Source organism: Salvelinus fontinalis, chromosome 34, assembly GCF_029448725.1.
Source record: "Salvelinus fontinalis isolate EN_2023a chromosome 34, ASM2944872v1, whole genome shotgun sequence".
Taxonomy (NCBI): Eukaryota; Metazoa; Chordata; class Actinopteri; order Salmoniformes; family Salmonidae; genus Salvelinus; species Salvelinus fontinalis.
The window spans coordinates 35483169-35496104 of record NC_074698.1 but is presented as its reverse complement, the minus strand read 5'-3'; the positions used below and the strand labels follow the sequence as shown (position 1 = coordinate 35496104).

General features: G+C 43.3%; 1 protein-coding gene across 2 annotated transcripts in view; it reads right to left on the bottom strand.

The window, feature by feature from the left end:
• LOC129833972 (protein HID1-like) overlaps positions 1-12936 on the bottom strand; it is a 55617-nt gene that overhangs the window by 15549 nt on the left and 27132 nt on the right. For both annotated transcript variants that reach the window (XM_055898788.1, XM_055898789.1), the window contains 6 exons: positions 10645-10785; positions 8581-8671; positions 6671-6822; positions 6073-6151; positions 2218-2382; positions 1574-1810 (listed from right to left, as the gene is read on the bottom strand). In XM_055898788.1, the coding sequence (XP_055754763.1) occupies positions 1574-1810; positions 2218-2382; positions 6073-6151; positions 6671-6822; positions 8581-8671; positions 10645-10785 (865 nt within the window). The remainder of the gene's footprint in view (positions 1-1573; positions 1811-2217; positions 2383-6072; positions 6152-6670; positions 6823-8580; positions 8672-10644; positions 10786-12936) is intronic.

Sequence of the window (12936 nt, the reverse complement as noted above, 5' to 3'; positions counted from 1 at the left end):
TTCCACATTTTGTTACGTTACAGCCTTATTCGAAAAATGTATTAAATAAAGCAATTTACTACACACAATAACCTTAAATGTCAAAGCGAAAAAAATATATATATGGCCTCCCGAGTGGCGCAGTGATCTAAGGCACTGCATCGGAGTGCTAGCTGTGTCACTAGAGATCCTGGTTCGAGTCCAGGCTCTGTCACAGCCGGCCGCAACCGGGAGACCCATGGGACGGCGCACAATTGGCCTAGCGTCATCCGAGTTAGGGGAGGGTTTGGCCGGCAGGGATGTTCTTGTCCCATCGCGCACTAGCTACTCCTGTGGCGGGCCGGACGAAATGCACACTGACACGGTTGCCAGGTGTACGGTGTTTCCTCCGACACATTGGTGCGGCTGGCTTCCGGGATAAGCGGGCATTGTGTCAAGTAGCAGTGCGGCTTGGCTGGGTTGTGTTTCGGAGGACGTACGGCTCTCGTTCTTCGCCTCTCCCGAGTCCGTACGGGAGTTGCAGCGATGGGACAAGACTGTAACTACCAATTGGATACCATGACATTGGGGATAAAAAGGAGTAAAAAAAATCATTAAATAAAATAAAACAGAAATACATTATTAACATAAGTATTCAGACCCTTTGCTATGAGAATCGAAATTGAGCTCAGCTGTATCCTGTTTCCATTGATCATCCTTGACAAGATTATCTGATCTGATGAAACCAAGATTGAACTCTTTGGCCTGAATACCAAGTGTCACGTCTGGAGGAAACCTGGCACCATCCCTATGGTGAAGCAGGGTGGTGGCAGCATCATGCTGTGGGGATGTTTGCCAGTGGCAGGATCTAGGAGACTAGTCAGGATCGAGGCAAAGATGAACGGAGAGATCCTTGATGAAAACCTGCTCCAGAGCGCTTAGGACCTCAGACTGGGGCGAAGGTTCACCTTCCAACAGGACAACGACGCTAAGCAGCCAAAACAACACAGGAGTGGCTTTGGGACAAGTCTCTGAATGTCCTTGAGTGGCCCAGCCACAGTCCTGACTTGAACCCAATCTAACATCTTTTGAGAGACCTGAAAATAGCTGTGCAGCAATGTTCCCCATTCAACCTGATTGAGGCTTTGCTTTATCTTGGCAAGGTCGCAGTTGTAAATGAGAACTTGTTCTCAACTGCCCTACCTGGTTAAATAAAGGTGAAAAAATAAATAAAAATAGAGCTTGAGAGGAGCTACAGAGAAGAATGGGAGAAACTCCCCAAATACAGGTGTACCAAGCTTGTAGAGTCATACCCAAGAAGACTTGAGGCTGCAATCGCTGCCAAAGGTGCTTCAACTAAGTACTGAGTAAAGGGTCTGAATACTTATGTAAATGTTATATTTCATTTACATTTTTTATAAATTAGCAAAAATGTATAAAAAACCGTTTTTCTTTGTTATTATGGGGCATTGTGTGTAGATTGATGAAAAAAAAAGGATTTAATCAATTTTAGAATAAGGCTGTAACGTAACAAAATGTGGATACAGTCAAGGGGTCTGAATACTTTCCGAAGGCACTGTATATAAGTTGTTATAGTTATAGATCAGTGGTGTACCTGGTATAGCGACCAGGCTGGTCTTCAGCGTTCCTGGCTCGGCCGGGACGGCTGGACGGGAACCCTCCATGGACACCGTCTCCTGGGAGCTGGTACGGGAGATGCCGGTGATAGCATCCGGTGACTTTCTCTTCCTTAGCAAGGCCTTCTGGATGGAGGAGGGGTCGGACGGCAGGTTGGCCAACTGATGGAACAAGTTGCGTTTGCGGATAATGGCGTAGACTAGGTTACAGTTTCCTGGAAGATAATTGCACGTTTAAGAGCAAGGGATTATGAGGGTTACATTGATACGACACAGCAGCACATCAAAGGCAGGCAGTGAATAGTCCTTCTACTGACTGAACCCACAGAAAGTAAGAAACATATAAAAAGACTAATTAGAATTCCCGTTCATATTGTATTTATTTTTCCATGGAACAGTGAGGAATTGAGAGCCGGAGATAGATTATAGAGGGGCCCAGGTAGGAGAGTGGCAGAGACAGGCTCAAACCCCCGTTGCTAGCCGGTATCTGTGGTCCGGAGTCGGCAGCAATACCAACAGACCAGACTACAGCAGGACTAAATACAGTCTTATGCTATTCTACGAAGTCAGACATGTAACCTGTTCTGAGAGGAGCAGGCTGGGTAAACACTGATCCTCTCACCATCAAACTGGTACTGGATGATGTTGTTGAAGGCCTCCAGCAGGAAGAAGACAAGATGGTGGTTCTGGGAGGCGGAGAAGAGGAACCAGTTGGTGGAGAAGGCTTCCAAGAGGTGGAGCAGCTTGTTGGCTGCCACCATGGACAGACTCTTCAGGTAGGGAGACACTGTGGAGGAGAGGGAGGAGGAGTCATTCAGGTAGGAAGACACTGTGGAGGAGAGGGAGGAGGAGTCATTCAAGTAGGGAGACACTGTGGAGGAGAGGGAGGAGGAGTCATTCAGGTAGGGAGACACTGTGGAGGAGAGGGAGGAGGAGTCATTCAGGTAGGAAGACACTGTGGAGGAGAGGGAGGAGGAGTCATTCAGGTAGGGAGACACTGTGGAGGAGAGGGAGGAGGAGTCATTCAGGTAGGAAGACACTGTGGAGGAGAGGGAGGAGGAGTCATTCAGGTAGGAAGACACTGTGGAGGAGAGGGAGGAGGAGTCATTCAGGTAGGAAGACACTGTGGAGGAGAGGGAGGAGGAGTCATTCAGGTAGGGAGACACTGTGGAGGAGAGGGAGGAGGAGTCATTCAGGTAGGGAGACACTGTGGAGGAGAGGGAGGAGGAGTCATTCAGGTAGGAAGACACTGTGGAGGAGAGGGAGGAGGAGTCATTCAGGTAGGAAGACACTGTGGAGGAGAGGGAGGAGGAGTCATTCAGGTAGGAAGACACTGTGGAGGAGAGGGAGGAGGAGTCATTCAGGTAGCGAGACTCTGTGGAGGAGAGGGAGGAGGAGTCATTCAGGTAGGAAGACACTGTGGAGGAGAGGGAGGAGGAGTCATTCAGGTAGGAAGACACTGTGGAGGAGAGGGAGGAGGAGTCATTCAGGTAGGGAGACACTGTGGAGGAGAGGGAGGAGGAGTCATTCAGGTAGGAAGACACTGTGGAGGAGAGGGAGGAGGAGTCATGACACTGTGGAGGAGAGGGAGGAGGAGTCATTCAGGTAGGGAGACACAGTGGAGGAGAGGGAGGAAGAGTGATTTGTAGAGATACTGTACATTTTGACCACAGATTGAGCCTAATCCTAGCTAGACTAAAAAGCAAGTAACATCTCAATATGCATGTACAGCATCTAAGAATGACTTCATGAGTACATCTGTTTGGGTGTTTAAGGTGATCTCATGGACTGTTCCAAAGTAATGTAACTGTTCAATACCTCAGAACTTTCTGTGAGGCTGAGGTTACAACAAGGACTGTAGATGTTTCCTGTGGACCGGATTGTCTCATGATGACGTGTTGTTGTGCTGATTGTAGCCTACTATATGTTTTAAATGTTGTAATGCTGTAATGACTATTGCTGTAATGTAACGCTGTAACGCTGTAATGTAACGCTGTAACTCTGTAATGTAACGCTGTAACGCTGTAATGACTACTGCTGTAATGTAACGCTGTAACGCTGTAATGTAACGCTGTAACTCTGTAATGTAACGCTGTAACTCTGTAATGTAACGCTGTAACACTGTAATGACTAATGCTGTAATGTAACCCTGTAACGCTGTAATGTAACGCTGTAATGCTGTAATGTAACGCTGTAACGCTGTAATGACTACTGCTGTAATGTAACGCTGTTATGACTACTGCTGTAATGTAACGCTGTTATGACTACTGCTGTAATGTAACGCTGTTATGACTACTGCTGTAATGTAACGCTGTAACGCTGTAATGACTACTGCTGTAATGTAACGCTGTAATGACTACTGCTGTAATGTAACGCTGTAATGACTACTGCTGTAATGTAACGCTGTAATGCTGTAATGTAACGCTGTAATGTAACGCTGTAACGCTGTAATGTAACTCTGTAATGACTACTGCTGTAATGTAACGCTGTAATGACTACTGCTGTAATGTAACGCTGTAATGTAACGCTGTAATGTAACGCTGTAACGCTGTAACGTAACTCTGTAATGACTACTGCTGTAATGTAATGCTGTAATGTAACGCTGTAATGACTACTGCTGTAATGTAACACTGTAATGACTACTGCTGTAATGTAATGCTGTAATGTAACGCTGTAATGACTACTGCTGTAATGTAACACTGTAATGACTACTGCTGTAATGTAACACTGTAATGCTGTAATGTAACGCTGTAATGCTGTAATGTAACGCTGTAATGACTAACGCTGTAATGTAACGCTGTAACACTGTAATGACTACTGCTGTAATGTAACGCTGTAACACTGTAATGACTACTGCTGTAATGTAACGCTGTAACACTGTAATGACTACTGCTGTAATGTAAAGCTGTAACACTGTAATGTAACGCTGTAACGCTGTAATGACTACTGCTGTAATGTAACGCTGTAACACTGTAATGACTACTGCTGTAATGTAAAGCTGTAACACTGTAATGTAACGCTGTAACGCTGTAATGACTACTGCTGTAATGTAACGCTGTAACACTGTAATGACTACTGCTGTAATGTAACGCTGTAACACTGTAATGACTACTGCTGTAATGTAACGCTGTAACACTGTAATGACTACTGCTGTAATGTAACGCTGTAACGCTGTAATGACTACTGCTGTAATGTAACGCTGTAATGTAACGCTGTAACACTGTAATGACTACTGCTGTAATGTAACGCTGTAACACTGTAATGACTACTGCTGTAATGTAACGCTGTAATGTAACGCTGTAACTCTGTAATGTAACGCTGTAACGCTGTAATGACTACTGTTGTAATGTAACGCTGTAACACTGTAATGTAACGCTGTAATGTAACGCTGTAACGCTGTAATGACTACTGCTGTAATGTAACGCTGTAACGCTGTAATGACTACTGCTGTAATGTAACGCTGTAATGTAACGCTGTAACGCTGTAATGTAACGCTGTAATGACTACTGCTGTAATGTAACGCTGTAATGCTGTAATGTAACGCTGTAATGCTGTAATGTAACACTGTAATGACTACTGCTGTAATGTAACGCTGTAACACTGTAATGACTACTGTTGTAATGTAAAGCTGTAACGCTGTAATGTAACGCTGTAACGCTGTAATGACTACTGCTGTAATGTAACGCTTTAACACTGTAATGTAACGCTGTAAAGCTGTAATGTAACGCTGTAAAGCTGTAATGTAACGCTGTAAAGCTGTAATGTAACGCTGTAACGCTGTAACGTAACGCTGTAACGCTGTAATGACTACTGCTGTAATGTAACGCTGTAACACTGTAATGACTACTGCTGTAATGTAACGCTGTAACACTGTAATGACTACTGCTGTAATGTAACGCTGTAATGACTACTGCTGTAATGTAACGCTTTAACACTGTAATGTAACGCTGTAAAGCTGTAATGTAACGCTGTAAAGCTGTAATGTAACGCTGTAACGCTGTAATGTAACGCTGTAACACTGTAATGTAACGCTGTAACGCTGTAATGACTACTGCTGTAATGTAACGCTTTAACACTGTAATGTAACGCTGTAAAGCTGTAATGTAACGCTGTAAAGCTGTAATGTAACGCTGTAAAGCTGTAATGTAACGCTGTAACGCTGTAATGTAAAGCTGTAACGCTGTAATGTAACGCTGTAACACTGTAATGTAATGCTGTAACGCTGTAATGTAACGCTGTAACACTGTAATGTAACGCTGTAACGCTGTAATGACTACTGCTGTAATGTAACGCTGTAACACTGTAATGTACCGGTGTAACGCTGTAATAACTACTGCTGCCTTCGTGGCTAGGTCTCTTTTGTAAAATAGACTATGTATCTCAATGAGACTTTCCTGTTTAAATGAAGGTTAAATAAATAAATAAAGAACCATGTGCATATTTGACCAGCAGATGGAGCCAGTGCAGAGCTACTCGCCATTCACTACGATGGTGAGCAGGCAGTCAAAGAGAGGCTGTAGACGCTGGTGGCCACTGGTGATGATCTTGTGGAACACCTGGAGATCACACAGAGAGGTACAGACATAGAGATAGAATTACTAGAAGGGACAAGGGCAATTTGAATTGGAACACTTATGGGTACACTCAATCGCCGTCAAGCCATCCATCAGATAACATTTATTGACTTGAATGTCTGTTGTAGAAATTCTATTTCTATAGGACCTGGACTCAAATAGTATTTGTTTCCATTAAAATGCTTAATCTGCGCTTCATTGATCTAGCTTGGCGCAATGGAACCAATGGGAGAGTCCCAATAGAGATAACCCCGCCCATTTGGCACTCCAGGCTCAATTACAAATATTTGAATTAAATACTATTTGAATCTAAGTGTAATAAAGACAACAAGCTATAACTAGAGAGGCGTTTTAATTAACACAGAGGCAGATCACAGAAAATGTAATATTGCCTGCAGAATTCATCCATTTGCTACAGTCACACTGTATTCCACAGAGATATATTCTATTCATTCTATATCTATGCTGTAGCCTACTGTAACTTGTATGGCAGAGTCTTACTACTATGAGCAGGTCGGCGTGGGTCCCTGTAAACACTGGGATGTCCATAGGTACGTGGACAGAGTAGGGCTTGTTGAGACGCACGCCAAAGTTCCTCTCTCCACTCAGCAGTAGCAGGATGAAGACACCGATGTGCATGAGACCCACACGGGCTGTAGCAGAAACACGTGCGCACACGCTCACACACACGCTCACACACACACACACACACACACACACACACACACACACACACACACACACACACACACACACACACACACACACACACACACACACACACACACACACACACAAACACACAAACACACAAGAACGAGAGACAATCACTAAAACCATTACCAAGGCATACGTAAATAAAGCAGACATTCACAGCCGTTAGCAGATATATAATATATTCCAGTCCCTACAGACAGATATATAGTATATTCCAGTCCCTACAGACAGATATATAGTATATTCCAGTCCCTACAGACAGATATATAGTATATTCCAGTCCCTACAGACAGATATATAGTATATTCCAGTCCCTACAGACAGATATATAATATATTCCAGTCCCTACAGACAGATATATAATATATTCCAGTCCCTACAGACAGATATATAATATATTCCAGTCCCTACAGACATACATAATATATTCCAGTCCCTACAGACAGATATATAATATATTCCAGTCCCTACAGACAGATATATAGTATATTCCAGTCCCTACAGACAGATATGTTTATATTCCAGTCCCTACAGACAGATATATAGTATATTCCAGTCCCTACAGACAGATATATAGTATATTCCAGTCCCTACAGACAGATATATAATATATTTCAGTCCCTACAGACAGATATATAATATATTCCAGTCCCTACAGACAGATATATAGTATATTCCAGTCCCTACAGACAGATATATAGTATATTCCAGTCCCTACAGACAGATATATAATATATTCCAGTCCCTACAGACAGATATATAGTATATTCCAGTCCCTACAGACAGATATATAGTATATTCCAGTCCCTACAGACATATATAATATATTCCAGTCCCTACAGACAGATATATAATATATTCCAGTCCCTACAGACAGATATATAGTATATTCCAGTCCCTACAGACAGATATATAGTATATTCCAGTCCCTACAAACAGATATATAATATATTCCAGTCTCTACAGACAGATATATAGTATATTCCAGTCCCTACAGACAGATATATAGTATATTCCAGTCCCTACAGACATATATAATATATTCCAGTCCCTACAGACATATATATAATATATTCCAGTCCCTACAGACAGATATAATATATTCCAGTCCCTACAGACAGATATATAGTATATTCCAGTCCCTACAGACAGATATATAGTATATTCCAGTCCCTACAGACAGATATATAGTATATTCCAGTCCCTACAGACAGATATATAGTATATTCCAGTCCCTACAGACAGATATATAGTATATTCCAGTCCCTACAGACAGATATATAGTATATTCCAGTCCCTACAGACAGATATATAGTATATTCCAGTCCCTACAGACAGATATATAGTATATTCCAGCCCCTACAGACAGATATATAGTATATTCCAGTCCCTAAAGACAGATATATAGTATATTCCAGTCCCTACAGACAGATATATAGTATATTCCAGTCCCTACAAACTATACTCACACCATGCCATCATTCATAGGATAGGTCTGTGTGTGTGTGTGTGTGTGTGTGTGTGTGTGTGTGTGTGTGTGTGTGTGTGTGTGTGTGTGTGTGTGTGTGTGTGTGTGTGTGTGTGTGTGTGTGTGTGTGTGTGTGTGTGTGTGTGTGTGTGTGTGTGTGTGTGTGTGTGTGTGTGTGTGTGTGTGTGTGTGTGTGTGTGTGTGTGTGTCTACAGACTGTACTCACACTGGTCGGCCCGGGCGTCATTAAGGTAGAAGAGGATGGGTACCAAGATGTCCAGAACATCACTGCTCTTCAATACAAAGAACAGGAACTTCTGTGATGGGCAGAGAGACGGTGGTATGGGTTATTAGAATGTGATGCGTGTTTGTTTCTCTGTTGGGGGTAGGCTATTCCTCTATTCTATCTCTGTTGAGGGTCGGCTATTCCTCTATTCTATCTCTGCTGAGGGCAGGCTATTCCTCTACTCTATCTCTGTTGAGTGTAGGCTATTCCTCTACTCTATCTCTGCTGAGGGCAGGCTATTCCTCTATTCTATCTCTGTTGAGGGTCGGCTATTCCTCTATTCTATCTCTGCTGAGGGCAGGCTATTCCTCTATTCTATCTCTGCTGAGGGTAGGCTATTCCTCTATTCTATCTCTGTTGAGTGTAGGCTATTCCTCTATTCTATCTCTGTTGAGGGCAGGCTATTCCTCTATTCTATCTCTGTTGAGTGTAGGCTATTCCTCTATTCTATCTCTGTTGAGGGCAGGCTATTCCTCTATTCTATCTCTGTTGAGTGTAGGCTATTCCTCTATTCTATCTCTGTTGAGGGCAGGCTATTCCTCTATTCTATCTCTGCTGAGGGTAGGCTATTCCTCTATTCTATCTCTGTTGAGTGTAGGCTATTCCTCTATTCTATCTCTGTTGAGGGCAGGCTATTCCTCTATTCTATCTCTGTTGAGGGTCGGCTATTCCTCTATTCTATCTCTGTTGAGGGTAGGCTATTCCTCTATTCTATCGCTGTCGAGGGCAGGCTATTCCTCTATTCTATCTCTGTTGAGGGTAGGCTATTCCTCTATTCTATCGCTGTCGAGGGCAGGCTATTCCTCTATTCTATCTCTGCTGAGGGCAGGCTATTCCTCTATTCTATCTCTGTTGAGGGTAGGCTATTCCTCTATTCTATCTCTGTTGAGGGTCGGCTATTCCTCTATTCTATCTCTGCTGAGGGCAGGCTATTCCTCTATTCTATCTCTGTTGAGTGTCGGATATTCCTCTATTCTATCTCTGCTGAGGGCAGGCTATTCCTCTATTCTATCTCTGTTGAGTGTCGGATATTCCTTTATTCTATCTCTGCTGAGGGTCGGCTATTCCTCTATTCTATCTCTGCTGAGGGCAGGCTATTCCTCTATTCTATCGCTGTCGAGGGCAGGCTATTCCTCTATTCTATCTCTGTTGAGGGTAGGCTATTCCTCTATTCTATCTCTGTTGAGGGTAGGCTATTCCTCTATTCTATCTCTGTTGAGGGTCGGCTATTCCTCTATTCTATCTCTGCTGAGGGCAGGCTATTCCTCTATTCTATCTCTGTTGAGTGTCGGATATTCCTCTATTCTATCTCTGCTGAGGGCAGGCTATTCCTCTATTCTATCTCTGTTGAGTGTCGGATATTCCTTTATTCTATCTCTGCCGAGGGTCGGCTATTCCTCTACTCTATCTCTGTTGAGGGTCGGCTATTCCTCTATTCTATCTCTGTTGAGGGCAGGCAATTCCTCTATTCTATCTCTGTTGAGGGCAGGCAATTCCTCTATTCTATCTCTGTTGAGGGCAGGCTATTCCTCTATTCTATCTCTGTTGAGGGCAGGCTACCTCTAGTCTATTTTGACTCTTTTATTGATTGTCAATTAAGATTTTGATCATCTCGGCTACTAAATGTAACGTTACTGGCAATATGGATATTATGTATGTACCTGCCTTCTACCTGTTGTGTATTCACTGATGATGTCAATATGGTATATTATGTATGTACCGGTCTTCTACCTGTTGTGTATTCACTGATGATGATGATGAAGTGGTATCTAGCTAAAATGTTGTTTTTTTCAAATATAATGTGGCTTAACTGAATACAGTCAACACAATAACAACCTGAATGGTTTCCTACCATCCACTGGTCCTAGATCTGTTTGTGCTGTATAGCTTAGCACCCCTACAGTATGGTAAGGAATAACACAGATCTGGGATCAGGCAAGTCTCCTACCTTATGATCATATAATCATATATAATATGATAATAATATATGTAATAATATATGACCTTATTGAAGTCACAGAGCTTCCAGAAGAGCACCAGCAGCTCCTGGTGGAACTGGATCTTCTTGGTGGAGTTAGGCAGGTAGGTCTGCATCAGAGGGTTTACCAACAGGCGAGCCAGTCCCTTCAACACAAAGTCATAGTCCTGGAGAGGGAGTGACACAAGCAGACTTTGAGGTTCAGATTTTAATTTGAGAGCTTTAGACCAATGTCTTTTCACATAGCAAAGCTGCACTTGTGATGTACCATTAGAGGAGAAAGTGTATAAACATGATAGAAGAGAGAATTACAAAGAAGAGAGAACTACAAAGACGAGAGAACTACAAAGAAAAGAGAACTACAAAGAAGAGATAACTACAAAGAAAAGAGAACTACAAAGAAGACAGAACTACAAAGAAAATACAACTACAAAGAAAAGAGAACTACAAAGAAGAGAGAACTACAAAGAAATGAGAACTACAAAGAAGGGAGAACTACAAAGAAAAGAGAACTACAAAGAAAAGAAAACTTCAAAGAAAAGAGAACTTCAACGAAAATAGAACTACAAAGAACAGAGAACTACAAAGTAATAGTCTTACCGAGGGGGTCACGTGACCTTTAGACTAGGGTCAGACCTTTAGACTAGCGTCTTTTGACACGGCTGCACTGTAGCCTGGTTAAATGAGACTGAACATTCCTCACAACTACAACAGTGTAGCATTCAGTCTACATGTAATGCACCATTAAAATGAGGATGTCTAGGACCAATAGGCTCCTTAACAGCTTCTACCTCCAAGCCATAAAACTGCTGAACAATTCATCAAATGGCCACCCGGACTATCGCCATTTTATTCTGTTCCTTGGAAAATATGCAGTATTTTGTTTTTCTATGTGTTATTTCTTACATTGGTACCCCGGGTGATCTTAAGTTTCATTACATACAGCCGGGAGGAACTACTGAATATACGATTAACGTCAACTAACCACCCTTCCTACCAGGAATATGACTTTCCCGAAACGGATCCAGTGTCTTGCCTTCCACCCAATACAATGGACCTGATCCCAGCCGGCGAAGCTACACGACGCCGAAAAAGGGGCAAACGTAGCGGTCTCCTGGTCAGGCTTCGGAGACGGGCACATCGCGCTCCACTCCCTAGCATACTACTCGCCAATGTCCAGTCTCTTGAGAATAAGGTCGATGAAATCCGAGCACGGGTAACATTCGAGAGAGACATCAGGGATTGCAACGTGCTCTGCTTCACGGAAACATGGCTAACTGAAAAGACGCTAACGGAGTCGGTGCAGCCAGCTGGTTTCTTCACGCATCGCGCAGACAGAAACATACATCTTTCTGGTAAGAAGAGGGGCGGGGGGGTATGCCTCATGATTAACGAGACGTGGTGTGACCATCATAACAACACTCAGGAACTAAAGTCATTCTGTTCACCTGATCTAGAACTCCTCACAATCAAATGTAGACCGCATTATCTACCAAGGGAATTCACTTCGGTCATAATCACAGCCGTATATATTCCCCCCCAAGCAGACACATCGATGGCCCTGAACGAACTCTATCTGACTCTCTGTAAACTGGAAACCACACACCCTGAGGCTGCATTCATCGTAGCTGGGGATTTTAACAAGGCTAATCTAAAAACAAAACTCCCTAAATTCTATCAGCACATCGATTGTCCGACCAGGGCTGGCAGAACTCTGGACCATTGTTATACTAACTTCCGCGACGCATATAAGGCCCTCCCCCGCCCTCCTTTCGGAAAAGCTGACCACGACTCCAGTTTGTTGATTCCAGCCTACAAACAGAAATTAAAACTACAAGCTCCCGCGCTCAGGTCTGTTCAACGCTGGTCCGACCAATCTGAATCCACGCTTCAAGACTGCTTTGATCACGCGGATTGGAATATGTTCCGCACGGCGTCCAACAACAACAATGATGAATATGCAGATTCGGTGAGCGAGTTCATTAGGAAGTGCATTGACGATGTCGTACCCAGAGCAACGATTAAAACATTCCCAAACCAGAAACCGTGGATTAACGGCAGCATTCGTGTGAAACTGAAAGCGCGAACCACTGCTTTTAACCAGGGCAAGGTGACCGGAAACATGACCGAATACACACAGTGTAGCTATTCTCTCCGCAAGGCTATTAAACAGGCTAAGTCCCAGTACAGAGACAAAATTGAATCGCAATTCAACAGCTCAGACACAAGGGGTATGTGGCAGGGTCTACAGTCTATCACGGATTACAAAAAGAAAAGCAGCCCCGTCGCGGATCAGGATGTCTTGCTCCCAGACAGGC